Source organism: Primulina tabacum, chromosome 11, assembly GCF_025594145.1.
Source record: "Primulina tabacum isolate GXHZ01 chromosome 11, ASM2559414v2, whole genome shotgun sequence".
Taxonomy (NCBI): Eukaryota; Viridiplantae; Streptophyta; class Magnoliopsida; order Lamiales; family Gesneriaceae; genus Primulina; species Primulina tabacum.
The window spans coordinates 35,800,442-35,815,178 of NC_134560.1; the positions used below are offsets into that span (position 1 = coordinate 35,800,442).

The 14,737-nt window shown below is 35.4% G+C and overlaps 1 protein-coding gene across 3 annotated transcripts in view; it reads right to left on the reverse strand.

Annotated features, from left to right (window-relative positions):
- The window catches only part of LOC142518994 (protein SUPPRESSOR OF QUENCHING 1, chloroplastic), a 41,690-nt gene that overhangs the window by 16,955 nt on the left and 9,998 nt on the right, over positions 1-14,737 (reverse strand). For 2 of the 3 annotated variants that reach the window (XM_075621870.1, XM_075621868.1), the window contains 10 exons: positions 13,828-13,927; positions 13,239-13,297; positions 12,656-12,780; positions 12,212-12,335; positions 10,927-11,014; positions 10,741-10,816; positions 10,478-10,547; positions 10,223-10,298; positions 9,716-9,826; positions 7,634-7,729 (listed from right to left, as the gene is read on the reverse strand). In XM_075621870.1, the coding sequence (XP_075477985.1) occupies positions 7,634-7,729; positions 9,716-9,826; positions 10,223-10,298; positions 10,478-10,547; positions 10,741-10,816; positions 10,927-11,014; positions 12,212-12,335; positions 12,656-12,780; positions 13,239-13,297; positions 13,828-13,927 (925 nt within the window). The remainder of the gene's footprint in view (positions 1-7,633; positions 7,730-9,715; positions 9,827-10,222; positions 10,299-10,477; positions 10,548-10,740; positions 10,817-10,926; positions 11,015-12,211; positions 12,336-12,655; positions 12,781-13,238; positions 13,298-13,827; positions 13,928-14,737) is intronic. The other variant, XM_075621869.1, reaches the window with a different exon arrangement.

Genomic DNA, 14,737 nt, shown 5'->3' on the forward strand with positions numbered 1-14,737 from the left:
CGAAGACTATATAATGTATGACAGTTAAGGCATATGTTCAACTTTCATGATCAAAGAGTTAGGTAATGCCAGTGTGTTTCTCCAATTTGAGTGCAGAAATTTTTATTATGGAAATGACAGAGACAAGTTTCCTATTGCATATGTTTTTTGGGGCCAGTAGTCCAGAAAAGGGAGAAAAACAAGGATATCAATATTGACTTCATATTACTATGCACTACCAAAGACTGTAAAAACAAACAACACATTGAATGTGAATGAATCCTAGCAATTTGGGAAAAAAATTCTTGTTTCTTAATAAGAAATCCAAGTTATTAAACACTTTCCTCAAGCTGGTGATTAAATGTTTTATTTCCATGCTCTTTTCTTAGTTTGTAACTTGATACACCAAGAAATCCTTTTGTGTGCTTCTCTTCACCTAGATCATAGGTAAGCACGATTAAGTACAAATAGCACCACTATGAAACTTCTCCTTCATTTAGTACCTGTCAATCTTGACATGTTTTGTTCAATCATAATGTACAGGGTTTTCTGCTAAATTAGAAACTAACTATAGCAATAAACAACAATTGGAATTTTACATGTATTAAACATAATAACTCATAAATTCTAATCCCAATCATCCGTAGGAAATGATTTTAATTTACTATGTTATGAGATTACTCTTTGTTGGATGATATTATCGGCTCCCTTGGTTGTTAGAATAAGGATTCCATATTTTTTTGTAATTCAAAGTTTGCTTTATCTTCACTAGATTAGAGTCCTAGAGTCCTGGGTTTGGTTGAGTAAGATCTATAAATATGTATCTTGTATTTTATTTTAATCGAAGAATAAGAGAATTCCGATTTCCCTATCCCATGTCTCTTTCATCTTTTACAACAAGGTATTAGAGCAATTGAACGATCAATGATGGAATATGGTATGGCACCCGCTTCAAGTGATTCTTCCGACGTGCCCTCAAATCTACCCACAACATGGCTGGAATATCCGATAACACAGCCATTGCCATCACAAATCTCAAATTGAATGGCCACGATTATCTCCAATGGTCACAATCAGTTACGATGTTTATATGTGGAAAGGGGCAAGATGATTTATTATCAAGAGCGTCTAAATGTCCTGCGAAGGATGACAAGGGTTTCAAAATCTGGAAATCGGAGAACAATATGGTGCGACAAATTCAAGAATAACCATACGTTGGAGAAATGTAGGAGAATCCATTGGAAACCTGCAAACTGGAAATCTGCTCGAGACAGGCGCGCTAACTCTGTGGTGGCAGCACCTGATGCATCAAATTCTCAGTCTTTCCCCAAAGACCAACTTGAGATGCTCCGTAAGCTGTTGAGTCAAGCTGCTCCTACCACCAATTCCTCAATAATTAGTGCTGGAAGTGCTGCCCATATAGGTATCTCTTCCTTTGCATTACTGAGCGCGTATTATCCGAATTTTGGATAATCAACTCCAGTGCTTCAGACCACATGACAGGCAATCTGCAACTGTTACATGCCTACAGCCCCTGCTCAACTTCATCCTCAATACGCATTGTGAATGGCTGTTGTGCTAATCTGCTTGGATCCAGAACTGCTCATATTTTAGATACTATAATTGATGGTAACAGTACAACTCAAATATTTTAAATCGTATAGCAGTCCAAATGCTATGTTTAGATCACTTTTCTCGTCAGGGCAATTTTTTATTTCCCAACATTTTCTCTCCCATGTTTGCCCAATCTTGCAATTGATGGAAATCGAATGTGTTCTTGGATCTGATACCAATTTGTAAGATCGAGCATTTATTATATTGCAAATAATAGCTGATAATAATGATACTATAGAACAATATGACAGACAATATAACGAGAAATAATTCTCTTATTTCTTATCTTCTAAAGACATGGATTAGTACAATTTATATTGGTCAACAAAGAGACATCAAATCTCACTAAATCTGAGAAATATCCTATCATACCAATAATATAAGATCCTATCCCATCATACCGATAATATATGGGAAATATCCTATCATATGATACCAATAATATATGATCATATTTCAAAATAGAGCGTATCAAATCTCTATCAAATCTTAACTATTTCGACACTCCCCCTCAAGTTGGTGCAAAGATATTCATCATCCCCAACTTGCTCACTTGTTCTTCAAAGGTTTTTTTGGGTAGGCCCTTGGTTAGGATATCTGCAACTTGTGATAGGCTTGGAACAAATGGAATACAGATAACTCCTTCTTCAAGTTTCTCTTTTATAAAATGCTTGTCAATTTCGATATGTTTTGTTCTCTCATCAAGAACTGGATTGTGAAAAATGCTAATGGCTGCTTTGTTTTCACAGTATAACTTGATGGGAAGCTTCGGAATCATTTTTAGATCCTCCATGACTCGTTTAAGCCACAATACTTCACACACTCCATGTGCCATAGATATGAATTCTGCTTATGCGCTGCTTCTTGCATCTACTCCTTGTTTTTTGCTTCTCCATGTTTCCAAGTTGCCCCACACAAATGTGCAATAACTAGAGGTTGATCTTCGATCAATGACTGATCCTGCCCAATCAGCATCTGTATATACTTCAACTTCTCGATTCTCAGTTTTTTCATAGAGTAATCCATTCCCTGGAGTTCCCTTTAGATATCGTAGAATTCGATATACAGTTTCAAGGTGTTCTTCACACGGCGAGTGCATAAATTGGCTCACCATACTTACTGCGAAGGCAATGTCCGGGCATGTGTGCGATAGATAAATCAATCTCCCGACCAGTCTTTGATATCTTCCTGTATCCACTGCAGCATCATCGTTGATATCTCCTAGCTTCTTATTGGCATCTGTGGGTGTATTTGATGGTTTGCATCCACTCATCCATGTCTCCTTCAGGAGATCAAGAATGTATTTTCTTTGAGACACCGTGATTCTCCTTTTGGACCTTGCTACCTCCATTCCAAGGAAATACCTCAACTGCCTAGGTCTTTCATTTCAAACTCTCTTGCCAAGCTTTTCTTTAACCTGTTTGTCTCTTATATATCATCACATGTCAATATTATATCATCAACATAGACAATTAACACTGAAATCTTTCCATTATTGGACCTTTTTGTGAAGAGGGTATGATCCGATTGTCCTTGACAGTAGCCTTGGCTTCTCACAAACTTTGTGAACCTTTCGAACCATGCTCTGAGAGACTGTTTCAGTCCATAGAGTGATTTCTTTAGCTTGCACACTTTTGGTCTAAACTGATCAGTAAATCCAGGTGGTGGTTCCATGTACACTTCCTCTTCTAGATCACCATTTAGAAAGACATTCTTCATGTCTAGCTGATTTAGTGGCCAATCAAGATTAGCAGTAGCAGAGAGAATGACTCAAACTGTATTGAGTTTCGCCACTGGAGAGAAAGTTTCTGTGTAGTCAACCCCATATGTTTGGGTGAAGCCTTTAGCAACCAACCGTGCTTCATACCATTCCAGATATCCATCAGAATTGCATTTTGGGGAAAATACACACTTTTACCCTATAACAGATTTCCCACTTGGTAGGTCAGCCTTCTCCCAGGTAGAGTTTTTTTCCAGAGCTCTCATCTCCTCATAAATCACCTCTCTCCATTCAAGGATTTCTAGATCTTCCTGTACATTCTTAGGAATATTGATGGCATATAACTGAGAGACAAATTAACAATAGGAGGGTGACAGTTTTTTATATGATACAAAGTTTGAAATTGGGTGTTTTGTGCTTGATCGGGTACCTTTCTCATGGCAATGAGAAGATCGATGTTGTTTTCAGGTGTAGTCAAGGCATCATTCTGAGTTTCAAGATCCAGTCCACGAGTTGACTCATGGCATTGTTGAATGATAGGGTCTCTCCTTTTCTTTGCATCCTTCTTCCTTGTATAAACCAATCCTTTAAATTGTTTCTCACTTGTTTCCGCTGTTATGTCGGATTGATTAAAGTTTGAAATTTCATAGTTTCCTAGTTCTATGCGAAAGTCAGGCTCAGTTGAGTGGCCATCATCTTCACTATCTTTAAACTCCCTCTGAAGATGCGGCGTGTAAAAGTACTTACTTGCCTTCAACGAATGTTACATCCATGGAGATAAAAAAAAAATTTGGTAACAGGGTCAAAGCACTTGTATCCGGTTTTGAGATACCAGGATCATAATTAACAAATGCTAACTGCCAAATATTTTTAGAGGGATTTATGTGAGAAGACGTGTATTGGGCAAACTTTTTTGGAAAATATTTACAGGGGATTGAAAATTAAAAATCCTAGATTGTAGTCTTTTTACCAAATATATTCTCCCCAAAGATACTTAGGCACTTTGATTTCAAAACTAATTGCTCGAGCAACTTCAAGGAGATGTCTGTTTTTTCGTTCAGTCACACCATTTTGTTGAGGTGTAAGGGGACATGAGCTTTGGTGAATGATCCCTTGTTCTTGGAAAACTTGCCAAGTATATTATTAAAGTATTCCCGCCCATTATCACTCCGAAAAATTTTGATCCTAGTTTGGAATTGAGTCTGAATCATTCGGAAAAAAATTTGAAATGTGACCCCTGCATCAAACTTATCTTTCAAAAGGAAAACCCAAGTTAGACGTGAATGATCATCAATGAAGGACACAAACCATCGTTTATCACTCAGCGTTTTTACTTTGCATGGTCCCCAAACGTCACTGTGAATCATTGTAAATGGTGTGGACTTTCTATAAGGTTGAGATGAAAAAGTAGCTCGATGATATTTGGCCAACTCACAGTATTCACAATGCAAAGTAGAAATATTTTTATTGATAAACAACTTCGGAAACATTTTCTTTAAATAAATAAAGTTCGGATGACCTAACCGACTATGCCATAAGAAAATATCATCGACATTTGAGTGGGAAACAGATGTGAGACACTCGTCTGGATCATGTCTGCCAAGGAAGGAGTTGGCAGTAAGAAAGTAGAGACCACCATCCTGTTTAGCATTGCCAATCATCTTCCCCGAGGCTAGGTCCTGAAATTCACAATGAGAGGACAAATATATGACTCGACACGTAAGATTAATGGTGAGTTTGCTGATTGACAAGAGATTATATGATAGAGGGGGGACATGTAACACATTTGTAAGAATCAAAGACGAGGAAATAACAACGGTTCATTTCCCTGCAACAGAGCAATCAGCAAGTTTAATCTTTTGGTTTCCTGCACACGGAATATATGAGGAGAACACTTGCGATAAACCTGTCATATGATCTGTTGCTCCGGAATCAAGAATTCAGACACTGTTAGTGGTCGAATTAGCAATATTTGCACAAGGATAAATACCTGTCTGGGCCAAGGTACATGAGAGTTTGGATTTATCACGTCTAGAATCAAACAATTGGAATAGTTACTCTAACTGATCCTTGGTGAAAGGAAGAGAATCTGAGGAGGTAGAGGGCAGTCCAGAATCTTCACCAGCTGCTTGAAGAGCTCGATCACCAATATTCCATCTGTTGGTGCCAAATTTTTTCTTAAGATGGGCTGGTTTCCCATGTATTTTCCAGCATGTTTCTATAGTGTGCCATGGCTTTTTGCACTTCTCGCAAAATGGTCTCCCATCAGACTCCATCTCTCGACTTACAAGGGCCGAACCTTTAGACTCCATGGTGTGTTCAGAATGTTTCAGCATCACTTGGCGTCGAGTTTCTTCATGTCGGACCTCGAAAAACACCTCTCGAAGGTTGGGCAGAGGTTTTCTCCCAAGTACACGTCCTCTAACCTCATCTAGATCCTTGTTTAATCCCGCAAGGAAGACAAACATCCTATGTCTGTCTAGTTTTGCCTTGTAGCGGGTACAGTCCTTGCTACTCTCCCACTCATCTGCATCGAGGAGGTCGAATTCCTGCCATAGAACTATCAAATTGTTATAGTAAGTTGTGACGTCTTTGTTACCTTGTTCCATCTGCCATACCCGAGTATTTAACTCGTACAGTTGAGAGTAGTTTTCAGAATCGGAGTAGGTTTCTCGGACGGCCTCCCAAACCTCCCGAGCCGTGGGTAAAAACATGAATGGTTTACCGATTGCTGGCTCCGTCAAATTGATCAATCATGCTGTGACCAATGAATTCTTGGTACGCCACTGCTTGTATCTCGGGTCAGTCAAAGCCGGGGCTTTCACTTAGCCGTTCACGAATCCTAGCTTTCTTTTTCCATCAATCACAAGTGGGACTGATTGTGCCCACTTCAGATAATTTTTCCCGTTCAATTTGTGGATCGTTATTTGAAGAGAAGAATCTGAGGGTGTGACATGTGATTGAGTTCCACCGTCACTGCTTGAACCGGCGTCTTCACTACTAGAACTAGCGCCGACCATGGGTGCTTTGAAATTCATGGCCGATTCTAACCTAGAAGCTCATGATACCATATAGAACAATATGAAAAACTATACAAGGAGAAATAATTCTCTTATTTCTTATATTCTAAAGACATGAATTAGTATACTTTATATAGGTCAACAAAGAGACATCAAATCCCACTAAATCTGGATCATATCCTATCATACCAATAATATAAGATCATATCCTATCATACTAATAATATATGGGAAATATCCTATCATACCATTAATATAGGATACTATCATATCATACCAACAATATATGATCCTAGTTCAAAATAGAGCCTATCATATCTCTATCAAATCCTAACTATTTCGACAGATACAACTCAAATCTTTAAATTATACAACAACTCAAACGTTACGTTTTGATAGTTTTCCTAGTAGTGGTAATTAGTGCTTTCCATAGACTGTCAAAATCAAAATTCAGATCAAGAAGAGATTATAGAAAATCCTTTCCTTTTCGATTAACATTTTGAATAGAGTTGCATCATAATAACTACACATGATTTGGATGCAATGAAAATCATTCAACTCTTGCCATAGGATTTGTAAAAAAAGGGATATATTTAGTCATTGTCTATTGAGTTCCTTGTTTGGTGGAAGTGACAAGCTTTGATTCATAAATCTAGGAGGTATCACAAACCGATATATCTTTGGTAGTGTTAAATAACACATTATCAATCATCTCTATACCATGGATTTACAGCTAGATTTCACCATAGAAGTCGTGTTCAATCTAACTGAAAATTTATAATCCTTTCAAGTCCAATTCTAAGTATATGATTGAGTTTGCCAACTTATCTTCAAGAACATGATAGTCAATTTCAGAAACTTCAATAAATCTTTCCACTGATCGTTTATGCTGCTTGCATATTCTATAATTCCCCACTTGTAATGATATAATTTCTCCTCCAACAAGGGCGCGCGCTGCCTCCAATGAGCCACTTGTTGCAAGGGCTGTATCCACGATTTCGCAATCTCAAGGATGATGACTGATTACAATACAAATAAAAAAATATTTCCTAGTTCAAAGATCAAAGGGCCCCCGAGGCACTTGAACCATGCAATAAAATGAATAGAAAAAGTTGTTTCCTATTTAAGAAATCCTATATTTCTCAGCAAAAATCACAAGAAAATAGATTAAGCTTAATTAATTTGGTTGTTGCACCTTCTTCTTGGACACATGACCAACTTTCATAAAGCATATACTGAGCCCACACCACAAAATTTATGAATAAAATGATTCAAGGGTCATTCAAATAGAGATACTGACTGGATGAGTGATTCCATAGCGCAAAACTGCATTTCGAATGGCCTCTAAGTCTTTCTCATTATCAAACTTTGCAGAATGTACTCCTACAACAACAAACTGTAAAATAACCACTAATCACACAACTGAAATGAACAAAATAACATGAAATTTATCAGTTAAACTGTGAATACAACAATCCCACCATATGCAGCTGTAGCAAATAACAGGGCATAATTTTTTGCACCAAATTCAGGAAATTTTCAAACAGTGCAATTCCTTGTTATATATGATTCTATTTCTCATTAAACCAACACATTGTTAGGACTAAATTTTATAGCTTTTGATGCTATTAGTTAAACAGTGAATACATCAATCTCGACATTGTTTTATCTTTCCAGGATCATATATAAATGCTTATCACTATCAAAAAATCATATAATTTTTTTACTCTCCTTAATAATAAAAATATTAATTTATTTCACATAGTAAAATATGTAATTAAAGAAATAAACTGAAAGGTTATCTCAAAATAGTTTTAATATCTAGTTTATTTTGGACAAGGCTAAAATAATTTTTTTAATCAAATAACTAAAAAATATATTTATTTATCTATCCTAATCCCGACATCTTCAACATTATTCCTGGCTATAATCCAATATCAAACACTAATCAGATACCCATGATACACCTAACACCGTCTAAATCCAAACCTGAACCACATGTTCACCTTTCTTTTTTTAAACCCTTTTTGCTATTCTCTATTACCAATCTTTCTCTTTCTTGTTTTTTTTTTTTTGGAGATATCTTTCTCTTTCAATCCTCCATTAGAGGGTGAAGGACTGGGCTTAGAAAACTCTAGGCCTGAAAATTTGAATCCCGAATTAGAGGTCAAAAGACCAAACAAGGGATATATGTAATTTATTTAGTCATTGGGTTCAATATTGTTAGAATCAAAGAACATAAGAATTAATTTTAACCTTTTATTTTAGGAGATTCTAATCTCAGAAGCTCACATTTAGTAGGAAGAAATCAAATTTGTAAAAGTGTGATGTCTTTTACTAATTTTGAAAAAAAAAAAACTAGCAGGAGGCGGGTTATCGCACGTTAATACATTTTAGATATGATTCAACTAAACTAACGCTAAAATATGATATTGATAGTTAATTATGTTATAATTTTACTCACATTCTTTAATAGGGATAAAATCAGTACTATTTAAAAAAATTAAATGACTAATATTTTTTATTTTTGAGATGTGTTATACATATTCAAGATTAACCAATAATCGTGATTCCTAATCTTTTATTTATTATTTCTAGATTAAAGATATCATATAATTTCTAGTTTTTGTGTGGGTATCTTTTGGTAAATTATTGTCTAATCTTTTAAGTGGTATTGTCCTAACATGATTAACATCTTTTAATTGTTATCATCATTATTTTGGACACACAATACATTTTACGACGTCTTTACTTATTATTTTTCGACACATAACACATTTTATGGTATCGCATCTGCTAGAAGGGAGAGGCCGAAAACTGCAACTTCTGGCAAGGTAAAAGCTATAATTAGTGATGATATCAGTTAATTTCATACGAACCAAGGAAGTTAGTTGAGAACATCGCCTAAACTCTTTGAATCTAGGTCATTATGTATTAGGTAGTTCAAGAGTTGTTTATCTTTCAAATGCCTGGAAAATATGATCCAGAGAAATTCTAGATTCAGATGGTGAAGTAAGGGAGGCAATAGTCTTGGTAATCTATACGAATCTGCCGTTAATGTCATCATTCAACTGATATATAACAAAGCATGTGATTCAAGTCATATGTAACATCAAGCATAATGGGCAAATCCTGTTTACAGTTTACATTACATAAAAGCTATGTCAAAATATACTACACTTCATTATAAGTTCTGCCGCATGAATCATAATGTTGTATCATACATGCAATCAAATAAGGAAGACTACATCGTATATAAATTCACGGAGAGGGAATACTTTCAAGAAACCGAAATTCACTTGGAGTGACTAGAAGAAAAGAGTATTTATTTAATATAACCTAACAGAATATAAGAAGCTATATAGTGATCACAAAATCTTACTGGCATATCTTTATACTTTTTCTCGAGAAACTGTAGGTCCGGTAACACATGCATACAATTTATACAACAGTAGGTCCAGAAATCCAGAAGAACCACTTTTCCTTTCAAATCCTGCGCAATCAGAGTTTAAATCAGAAACCCCACCATATTCTTTGTTTTGTGATGCTTCAACTGCTTAAGACAATGTACAACCTTTAAAATATAAAACCTCACTTGAAACTATAGGACATTAGAAAAAACCAAAAAATATAAGTCAAAGAAATCCAAAATACTCGTAGCCAACAATTTAAGTTTCGTCAGATATAAACCATGTTATGAATTCATAATATCTGTACTGAAAAAGAGACAAAATTAAACAATCAACCAGGAGGGTTTTTTCAGCTCTAGCCTCTACGGTCAAAGGTCCACTGTAAAAAATGTCAAGACGAGTTTCTTCCTCTGAAGAAAATTAAACATGAATATCATATCAAACCAGTTAAGAAGAACAATATTACACACAGACTTTACCCTGCGGAACTGAAGAGGAGTCGCGTTCAGCCAGTCAAGTTTAGATGGAAACTCAGGCACAGTTGTTGCAGTTCCTCTTACATGATGAAGTTAAAAACATGGAAATAAATTATAAAAAGATGAATCATGTTAAAACCACACATCAAGTATAATGTGAAGATCAAGAAAGAAAGGTTAAATACAGTACTGCAACAACTTAGAATCTCAGGACTACTGAATTGCTGTAGAACAAAAAGATAGGAAATTTCTATGCACCTTTTCTCTAAATCAGACATGTAAGTGATAATCTGTTCGACTCTCTTGTCATCGACTTCTTCTGCAATCACTAGAAGGAAATATGATTGCAATTTTCAAATCTACTAAATATTGTGCAGAGAGAAAGTTATACCTTTGAATAAAGATTATTGAGAGGGGCATTATCATAGAAGTAAAAAAAATGAGAAAGGTGTGTACAGAACCAATTATAGGCTCAACAGGCCAAACATTGGCAAGTAGATCTATTGATCATAATAAACAACCTTTCTGCCCAAAAGAAGGGTTACTGGACCCAAAAACCGAACTCCATATAGCTTTTGGAGATACATATTGCATGGCCTGCAAAGACATGGCAAGGCCAGTTTAACTCAAGGAGAAAAGGTAATGTTTGAGGACATCCCATAATTTGCGGAATTCACAATTTGCATTTTCATCAAACAGCATTATACCCTCCAATTTACGACGGAGAAGTAAAGGCAAGAAACAGCAATCCCCAAACTTCCATACCTCAATATGTTTCGTCGAGAACCCTGTAACCTGCCAGCAAATCATTTTTGTGATTTCAAGAAGTGTTGGACTGAATGTCCTTATACAGTAGTGACTTCATTAAGTTGATAATAAGTAAATTTGGAGCTTAAATTTCTGAAAGCGAAAGCAAGAAACATTCTGCAATACTTTTAGGGGCGGGAGTTAGAATAGGTGCTCCAGCACTACGAACACAAAAAACATCACGACATTGGTTATCAAATAGTTTTATCATTAATTCCACTCATCCACAAATTATTTATGACCAGACAAAAGGCGAATCGAGGAACTTCACGACCAGCTGAGACAATGTTATTCCGAAAGTGTCACTGAACCACTCTTGTAAATTTGCTTTGTACTGCACTAGAAAACTGATAACTGATCAACAAAGAGCATAAGACAATCGCATCACGCAGAGACGAGGTACAATAATCTATTGTCTGATTTTAGAACACCTGAGACGTAAGTCTGCCGCTATGATGACTGAAAACACCATTTATATTCTAATAACAGAAAAAAATTTGCCACTCATTTGACCATGGTAGAACGTTGTCTGTGGAATGTGTTTATGAATCAAATGCAAGGAAATTAGACAGCCTAATTCAAGCTGAATGAGAGACACAGAATGTAAGTGGAAAGCAATGAATATGGTCACAGGACAAAAGTTGATTGTTATCCAAATTATGTTTCTCTTGCCAAAAAATTCAGAGGGGTATTCCGACTATTGAAGTACATTTAGATGCAAAAGCTTCATTAAATAACACCATAAAAATTAAATAACTGAAACGACATTAGCATTTTGTCGATATGTCTCCTAAAATATTGACAAATATCAAATTCACGATACACAAGCAAAAAATAAAATAAGGCCTCATTATTGAAAAACTAAAGTACGAGATTGTTTATAAGCCAAAGAGAGTAAAACGAAAACTTCCATGCCATATTTCGTATAGATCTCTATTTTCAGATGTAGGAAATAGGCTGTTCCATTGAAATACAATAGCTTATAGCATGCTTTTGATTACAAACAAAATGAACAACCATCATGAAAATCATTTTAAAACCTTATGATGGAGAAATGTTTATTCTAATGTAGACAAATAGTACCAATGACTATTCTATCAACAAAAATATATCGATCTTTTGAATTTCTACGTAAAATCAAAATAATTGAACCAAAGGAGTCATCAAATTAGAAATCATCCTTACCCTCCAACAGAGAGGACTGCATCTTCAACAGATTCATTTTCCTGAAATGATTTAATTTCGCTACCATAAATGTTGGTCAGACTTTGTGGTACACTATTAGACTGGGAAGGCTGCTTCTTTGGATCTGGAAAATTTACTCATCATTAGATGTTAATTCACTTAGAAGTCTTCTATGTCAAGGACTAGCATATAAGAATTGCTATAATTACCATAGTTAAGTGCTTCTAAAACACTTTTAGAATGGTATATAAAATTTTACAGCAAGAAAGAAAAAATTGTAGAAACGGAAAGCTTAATTTATCACAAAGAAACTTTAATGTATACAGACTCATCTCAAGGAATTAGCTTAGTTACTGTTTCACATTTCATACAAAAGGAGTCTGCACAACATACAGCACTACTTACACAAAAGACATTAATAAATTATCTTCCACAACTACATACTATGGCAACCAGAGCCACCATTGAGAATATCATCAAGTGAAATATCTCCTATATCCTTCCGAATAAGTGATGGACACTCTGTTTTTAAAGTATCTTCTGCCAAGGTGGTTGTCACAGCAATGCATCTGCAAGCAGAAAAATTAGGTTAAAAATATAAAATCTAGAACAATAAAAATGACAGGGGAGAGAACCAAAATGGCATTTAATTTGCTGTAAAGTGACGTAAGGCCAAGCTTGGAATGCCAGATATTAAACTAAAAAGAGGAATAACCAAGAAAATGCAACTTAAATAGAAAATTATAGTTGGCAACAAATTGTAAATTGGTCCCCTTTTTTTTCATGGAGAACAATAATGAAATCATGGAATAATCATGAGAGTTGAATGATAACAAAAAGTAAAGAAACTATCCGAACAGAGCACAATTACTGGAGCCGGGACACGTAAAGAAGCCAAACAAAGAATCGAGATCATTGCTTATTAGAAAGTGATAAGAATAAAGATAAATATGAACAAGAATTCCTCTGCTGAGAAACTGGAACTTAGCATAAATAAAACCAAAGTGAATGGAAAATGGTAAGTTACCTCATGCCAGCTGATTTGGCAGCTTGTACCCCTGCTAATGCATCTTCAATCACAATGCACTGCATGTAGATGGAAACATAAAAATATGCTGATGTATTCCTTTCTACCAAATCCTGTGATACTGGATAACAACCTTCTGAAAAATCCTCAAATCAACAAGTCAGAATTTTTTGTTTTGTTTTGTTTTTTGTTTTTTTTTTTTTTAATACTGCAGCTGAAGAAGATAAAACATGATATAGAGAGTTCAAAAAATCAACTAGCCAAAGTTGGACCCAGAAGCCAGAATAAAATAAAAATGTGGATATAGAAAGTTCAAAAACTCAACTATCCCAGGTGATCCATATCCATGAAAATTACTGTTCTTGTTTAGAACAAATTGCTTAGGTTTGCAACTTCATCAAGAAAATACTTAGTTTAATAAAAAAGATAGATGATGCCCCAATTCACGGATGTTATCCACCAACTTGCAGCCATCTCCACCCAAGTTCAACTAATCATAGGCAAAGAAACTATGCCCATGTACAAAGCATAAATAAGAACAAAAATAGCCACTACAATGACAAGAAATAGCAAATTGTGAACAGCTGACCTCACTTGGAGGCACATCCAAAATTTTTGACGCAGCTAAAAATATGTCAGGAGCAGGTTTTAGGTTTTCAAATGCATCCGCAGAAACAATAGCATCAAACCTAGGAAATAGAACAAAAGTTCCACAGAAACAAAACCATTAAAAAACAGTTCAAAAGGTTACAAGAAATAATTATTATTGCAGAAAAAAGTAAACATGTAATAGTTTCCATGAATAGTATACAAATTTTAGTAGTAGTTTGATCACATCGAAACATGCATCTTTTCTGTTTTATGTAACTAACTTGCAGCTTTCCGCCCATATTTATCATTGACAATGTTTTCTCATACAATTTATTTAATGTTGGGAAATTACCCCGAAGTGATACCGATCACGATGATAATATAGTACCGAAAAAAATGCGGAATAAAATAATCAACAAGAACACAAAGATTTACGTGGTTCACCCAAAATAGGCTACGTCCACGGAGCACTGCAACTTTTATAACTGGAAGAAATATTACAACAAGTGTATACACCAATACACTCAATATTCCTCACACTCCCAAACCCGTGTATACCGAGAAAATAATTTCTCTAACTCACACAAGAGAATTCCCGCACTCAAGAAAAAATACACTCTTTTTCTATGCACTCTCTTTTTATCAAAGCTGAAAAGCTTTTGATTTTGGGATACTAAAAGCAAACAAGGAAGGCTCAATTTATAACAAATTTCTTGAACCAACTTTGAGGATTTTCCGATGTGGGATATGTGAGAAAACATTTTTAAATTCCGCGTGGGCCCCACCTCCATTAAAAACTCACCTAACAATTCTCCCACTTGAAGACTTGATTTCAATCATGTCTTCACACCATCATTGCAGCAGCTCATATATCTCCATTTATACTTGCAGTCCGACTGAAGTTGAAC